We start from the raw sequence: 6808 nt of genomic DNA, 5'->3' as shown, positions 1-6808 counted from the left end.
GCTATCATGTAATTGATTTTTTGTACAGATAATAAGTATATCATAACTAGAATTAGTAACTTAAAAAACTAGATCAATGATTTAGCACAACAGTTTAAAATGCATTGATAATGTACAAAGTTGAATCCAACAAGTTACTATCATCTTCTTTAGAACTTACTTTAGAAAGTTATTTATAATTTGTTTTTAAAATAAACATACTTATAACAATCACCCACATGAACTAAAGTTTCATAGCAGGGGCGGAGCCAGCCTTTCGGCTACGGGTTCGGCCGAACCCAGTAATTTTGGTTCAAACCTTATATTTGTCCTACGAAATTCATTGAATACGTATAAATTATTAAGTTAGAACCCAGTAAATTCAAAAAACTAGAATCCTGAACCCATAAAATTTAAATCTTGGCTCCGCCTCTGTTTCATAGCAGCACCAACCGCAACAGAAGAAGAAGAAGAAGAAGAAGAAATCGAATGAGGAGAAAGTGGGCTGAAGTTGATTAAAAAGTAAGTACAAGTTAAAAAAATTTAAAAAAAAAATGAATATAGATTAAATGGGGGCGACCAAATAGGGGTCCCGTGCAATTCTTACCCTAAACAATTGATGTACTTGTAAATGTAATTCAGATTGATCCTTCGTGGCAAGTGTCGGACCACCACAATATTAAAGGAGATAAAAGTTTTGAGCTAGTTTGAAATGTCAAAAACAGACTTGCTTTTCCAAGCCCCGAAGAAGTCGTGATTTCTAAACATAAGCTGTCTTGCAAAAGGACAGCCAAAGCAACCCCCACTAAAACACCCATCATTAAAAGAATATCAATGCAAATGTCTCCGATGTACACATACTATTATCAGTGGGCAAGTATGTTACATAACAGCACTTGATTAACAAGATTACTCAATCTACATACAAGAAGATCAATCAATTACTGATAATTTCAAGTGCTTTCTGATAATAGTTGCAGGAATGAGCCAACTACACACCCCTTTCATTGCGAAAGCCAAAAGAACAACTTTGAAATATTTGGATCCAAAAAAAAAAAAAAAAAAGCGAGCAACAAACAGCTTGATTAACTTGTATATTTAGCTAATTAATCAAAAGCTATTTAATTGGGTGAGCATGGAAACGAGCTCATCACTGGAAGGGCGATCAGCAGGCATGTCTGATAAGCATACAACTGCTATTTTAACAGCCATTAGCATCTCATCTTCCTCAATCTCTTCCCCGAGAATACTCTTATCTAATGCTTCTCGAGAATCGCCTGCTTCCTGCAAACGCTGAAGCCACCGCCCTAAACTTGTATCCCCGAAGAAGGGATCCGTTGGGTACCTTCCAGTTAATAGAACACCCAATATGACCCCAAAGCTGAATACATCACTCTTATCAGTATACCTGCTGCAGAAATTAACAATGTGAAACAGAAGAGAATTAGTTCTAAAATCAAACATGGCTGAACAGAATTGAAGCCACCCTACACTGTCAAGTTTAATCAAAGTCTAATGTCAATAATTGGATACCTGCAGTTCTCAGGAGGACCATAGCTTGATGGTGCAACAGGGAGATTCAAAATTTTGGCCAAACCGCAATCTGCTAACCTAGGCTCAAACTCAGCATCCAACATTACATTTGTGGGCTTCAGATTGCGATGCAGGATTCTAGGGTTACAAGAAAAGTGAAGATACTCAAGACCCTTGACAATCCCAACAGCAATTCGGAGTCTTACTTCCCAGCTAAGCTGCAGCTGGTTTTCCCTAACTTTGTTCATTGCATCTTCAAGACTCCCATTAGGCACATAATCATAGACCAAAAAAAACCTATTCGATTCCCGGATGTAAGCCCTTAAACTCATCAAGTTTCTGTGCCTCAAACTAGCAATCACTTCAACTTCCTGCTGTATTCTTCTCTTCAAAGACTTGCTCTGCAACTCAAAGGGTTCCAGCCTCTTGACTGCAACAGTAAGCCCATTGTCAAGAACAGTCCTGTAGTATCTACTTGACCCAAGCAACTGGGCGTCATTAGCAATTAGAGCTGATTGCAGAGTCTTGGCTGGAATTTTAGGAGAGAATACAACAGGGCCTTTGAGAATTGGGGGTTTGTTTATGTAACGAACAAAGCTACGAACAAGCCAAGCAAAGACAAGTGCACAAATCAATCCAGTTAACATCCCAAACAGAATACTCAGAAAAACCCTTTGAGACTGGGAAGGGGCTGTGGAGATTATCATCCTTCTTTGGCACTCTACACACCTCAGCTGCACCCACAAAAACCCCACTTTGAAACCTGCATAGTAGATAAGCTTTGTCTTCCCCATGGAAAAAAATTATGATGTCAAGGTAGAGAGGAAATTAATTAGAATTTGGTATACTGGAATTTAAGCACCACAAAAAGACTTTCTTTTCCCTCTCACTAGCACAGGAAGAAGGAGCTCAGAAAGAGATTATGACTGCGCAGATAACAAAGAATTAAAGCAGTTAGAGGTTGTTTGGTAGCCGGTTAGAAGAAAGGTTATTCATGTATAAGGGGTAATATAATTTATACCATGTTTGGTAGGCAATAGTTATTTTGTATAAAATTCTGCATAACTAATATCATGTTTGGTTGACATTTTTCAATTATGCATAAATAATACATGTATAAGTTATGAGTCAATCTGTGTATTATTTTATGTGGGGTAGAAGATGGAATAACTAATACATGTATTAGTAATACATGGATAAAATATTGAAATGATAAATTTACCCCGATCACTTTACACATAAGGCTTCCTTATTTCTCTGCCAACCCGTCAACAGGTTTCACTTGCTTTCACTTGCCAACTATAGGTCTTGTCTTCTCTCATTTTTAAAGAACAAACTAGCAAAAGCAAACTGGAGAAGCAACTAGAAAATGAAAATACCAAAACTAAGAAGTGAAAATCAAATATGTCTAAACTTCACATAGTTCAGTAGTATGACGAAGAGGTGAAAGTAAAACCCAAAGTTCCTAACTAAATTGTTTCCTACATAAATGGAAAGAGAGAAAAAACAATGCAAAAGAAGGCCAGGGGTATAGTTGTAAACAAGCATTTTACTTTAAAATTTATATAATGTATATCAATTTCTAATACAACAAACTAAACATTCAAAAAAATAATCTCTGCATAACTAATACCTGCATAACTAATCTCTGCATTACTTATCCCTGCATAACTAATCCCTGCATAACTAATACATGTATAACTAATACCTGCATAACTCTAACCGGCAACCAAACGACCCCTTGGGGTTCCAAATAGAAAGCACTAAGAAACATTCAACTGACGAGAAAACAATGGCAGAGCAATTTCTTCTTTTTTTCTCTTTCCGAAGAAAAATGCATTGTCCTCTACGTTTTTTAAATTAAAAATAATGAATAAAAGTGAACAGGGAAAAAGTACCAGTGAGGCGTTAGGTTTCAACTTGCGGGATATATACCGTATAGGAGTGGCAGACTGATGTCACGAAATCTTCACATTGAAGAAGAATAGAATCATTTTCAAAGTCCAAATTCCAAATAAAACCTTTGCATAAATGACCAACAAGATTATTAGTGAATAAATTCACTTTCTTTTTCGTCCACTAAAGAAATCAACAATTTGCTACAACTTATAGGGAATCCTGATATTTCTATTAGGGATGGCAAATGGGGCGGGGGTTCTGTCTTAAGTACAAAACTTTAACCCGCTCGGCTCCGCTCAGTATAGTATTTTCACCCGCGTTCATCCGCCCCGCTTCGCCCCGCCCCGCCCCACCCCCACTAAGTTTTCCAATATTTTTTTTCTTCAAATTGTCTTATTTTTAGAAAATTTCATTACATTAGTTGGAGCATCTTCATATTATCTCAAGACCCATTCTTGTGATATTCCTGATAACGTTAGAGTATTAGAAAACTAAAAAAAGAAATTGTGATCTCTATTTTAAAAGGCAGATTGGGACTTGCCCCGGGGCGGAGCACTCGTAAAACGCCCTGGGCTTATGTGTGGGGCTTAGTTCTGTGAGGCTTACGCCTCACCCATCAGGGCTTATGCCCGTACACACCCAATGCCCAGCGTACTAGGCTCACCTAATGGAATTTATGCAATTGTGTTGTAAGTAACCTTGTAAATCCTCAAATGTTCTTAATAAATCGTTGACAATTCAAAATTACTTTTTTCTTAATTATTAATTATTAAGTTGAAAGTATTTTATAGCATAATTAAAATAAAAATTATTGCACGTTAACCACTAAGACGGATATAATAATAAATTTTAAGTAAATATTTCATTTAAAAGTATTTATTTATTAACCGCACCCACACTCACTATATCTATATACGTATAAGTTTCTAGCATTTCAAAAAAGCCCCTTTCCCTTCGTCAACGTTGTTATGTCTTTATTATATAATAGTCCATAATTTTTTTCATAATTTTTTTCCTAAATATTTTTTTTCACGTTTACGAGATACAATATTTATTAATTTAATAACTCGGTATTAGCTAGTAACTATTTGCAAATAATAAGTTATCATGGTATAGTATGGTGAATTATGTGTCACTTTATTAACTTATTGAAACTTAAAAATAAATGATGCTAGAGAATCATATTTAAACTGTGAATTATATTTTTATAAAAATTCCTTTTCAAATAGAAAGCATATTACATAAAAGGAGTATTTAAAAAAATATCAACATTTTTTCAAGATTCATTACTCCTTAAGAGATACATATAAGATTTTGCATCGAATACATTACTTTTGATGTTTGAGTTGTAATGACGTTGCAACTAATTTGCATATTATGATATATGTCATACTTTTCATATTATTCATAGTTGAATTATAATTTATATATATTTTAAATAGATTACTTGTTATTATTTTGTGATTTTAATGTAATTTTAATAATTATTTTTTATTTTATACTATCTTAAAATTCTTGAAATTAGTAAAAACTAAAGATCCGTTGTACTTACGCCCCATGTCTCAGGGCTTACGCCTCGCCTCGTCAGAGGTAAAACACCTCGTCTCATGCCCCCGCCTTTTAAAATATTGATTGTGATATTCACACAATTGTTAAATCAAAATTGACTTTACAAATAATGGAAACAAATACTTATAACACAAGATCAATATAAAACATTGATAGAAAAAAGAATTAAATGAAACTCCCAATAGAGTATGAAAAAGGAATTTATGCCCATAACTAAATAAATGCAAAACTGAATAACATAACTGGATTTTTCAACAACAGTATATGTAGATCTTCTCCATAATATGAAAAGCATCAGAGATGCATTTTTATGATTGACGAAGAACACTCTCAAGTCTCACTGTATGGAGAATAAAGGGGGAAAAAAAGAAATTAAAGTTTGAGAGGATCAAATATTCTAGAAATTTTCAAACCTACAAAGTAACAAAAACACTCTACCAATTTCCAGTATGTGCAGTGAATATTCTCCATCAGTTCCAAATTAAGTTAAAAGAAAGTTTTTGTTTGCAATAAGGGTGAAATCCACGATGGCCTATATTTAGTTAGTGCCAGAGAAACTTCCTTTGTTTTAATTTTTTGTCTTTGTTTATATTATGCTTCCGCTATTATAAAAAACTTTTATTGGAGCAAAGAATGTGTTTTCACGTTCAAAACTTTTTTGTTCTACTTATACTTGGTGTAGGCGATGAAATTTATCATGTGTTGAAACTCCTCATTTGGATAGAACATACAGATCTGCTCGTTGCTTTTTTGCTAAAAATATGTGGTGATCCGATAGGTCATTTGAGTTCTAGCCCTTATTTCCGTGTTTCGAGACCTTTATTAGCTCCGTTTAGTATTCTTCGATTTGCGTGCGCAGTCCGTATCTTTTTCCATAAAGTTTTTATGTGAAAAATTGAAGAAAATATGAATTTTAGCTTTAAAAATGACTTGAGTTGACAACGTCAATATTTTGTGTAAACGACTACGGATCGGTAGTTTGACGATCTCGACGGGTCCGTATCGTGATTTTGAAATTGGGCCTAAGCCCGGAATTGAATTCGAAAGTCCTTAACTTAATTTGACTTAATTTGTTGTAAACTAGTAATTCGAAGGTTTAAAGATTTTTGAGGTATGACGGTAGGTTAACTTTATGGCTACTGGGTTCAGATTTCAGTTTCGGAACTCGGTATAGGTTCATTTTACTATTTAAAACTTGTCTGCAAAATTTGGTACAAAGTTGAATTGATTTGATAGGATTCGGACGCTCGATTGTGAATTTGGAAGTTCTTGAGTTAGTTTGAAAATTTCATGCATTTTGATGTCTGATTCGTAGTTCTAGGTGTTATTTTGCTATTTTGATAGTGCGAACAAGTTCGTATGATGTTATTACACTTGTGTGCATGTTTGGTTTGGATAGACTACAGATCATTTTTGGACTTAGGATATAGCTGGTTTCAGTTGTATCTCGTGTCTGATGCATTGTGCTTCGCGAAAGTATGTGAAGGGGAAACAGGGACAGGGGCGGTTCTTCTACGTGAATGCGGAGAATCGATCGCGAACGCGAAGCAGTGGAGGTGTAATGACTCGACCAGTCGTTTTGAGCATTTGCATTTCGGTTCAGCTATTTGAAATTTTGTGTAGCTTCGTGTGATGTATTATGACTTGTGTGAATTGTCGATTTTGGTTTTCAGATTATTCGGAATTGATTAGGAAGAATGATTCTTGACTAGGAAGCTTTAAGTTGGAAGAGTTGACCAAGTTAAACTTTTGTGTAATTGACCCCGGTCGGAGTTTCGATGGTTCCCTTAGGTCCGGATGGTGATTTTGGACTTAGGCGTATGCCCGG

At 35.0% G+C, this 6808-nt stretch overlaps 1 protein-coding gene across 2 annotated transcripts; it reads right to left on the bottom strand.

Annotated features, from left to right (window-relative positions):
- Positions 1 to 770: 770 nt before the first annotated feature.
- On the bottom strand, positions 771 to 2536 carry LOC109238771 (inactive leucine-rich repeat receptor-like protein kinase CORYNE). Of its 2 annotated transcripts, none has more exons than XM_019405247.1 (2): positions 1513 to 2536; positions 771 to 1390 (listed from the first exon to the last, which is right to left on the bottom strand). In XM_019405247.1, the coding sequence occupies exons 1-2, from the start codon at positions 2304 to 2306 to the stop codon at positions 1090 to 1092; spliced, it is 1095 nt and encodes a 364-aa protein (XP_019260792.1). In that variant the 5' UTR covers positions 2307 to 2536; the 3' UTR covers positions 771 to 1089. The 2 variants fall into 2 exon arrangements, with proteins under 2 accessions (XP_019260792.1, XP_019260793.1); XM_019405248.1 differs by having other exon boundaries at positions 771 to 1387.
- Between the last annotated feature and the right edge of the window lie 4272 nt (positions 2537 to 6808).

The sequence above is a fragment of the Nicotiana attenuata genome, unplaced genomic scaffold, assembly GCF_001879085.1.
Source record: "Nicotiana attenuata strain UT unplaced genomic scaffold, NIATTr2, whole genome shotgun sequence".
Taxonomy (NCBI): Eukaryota; Viridiplantae; Streptophyta; class Magnoliopsida; order Solanales; family Solanaceae; genus Nicotiana; species Nicotiana attenuata.
This window is presented reverse-complemented; position numbering and strand designations above follow the sequence as displayed.

Excerpts from the sequence above, each read along its gene's own strand:
- LOC109238771 (XM_019405247.1), bottom strand. The coding sequence starts at position 2,306 with ATGGGGAAGACAAAGCTTATCTACTATGCAGGTTTCAAAGTGGGGTTT. Across the intron at positions 1,391-1,512 it reads GGTCCTCCTGAGAACTGCAG|CAGGTATACTGATAAGAGTG; the intron begins GTATCCAATTAT and ends TAATTTCTGCAG.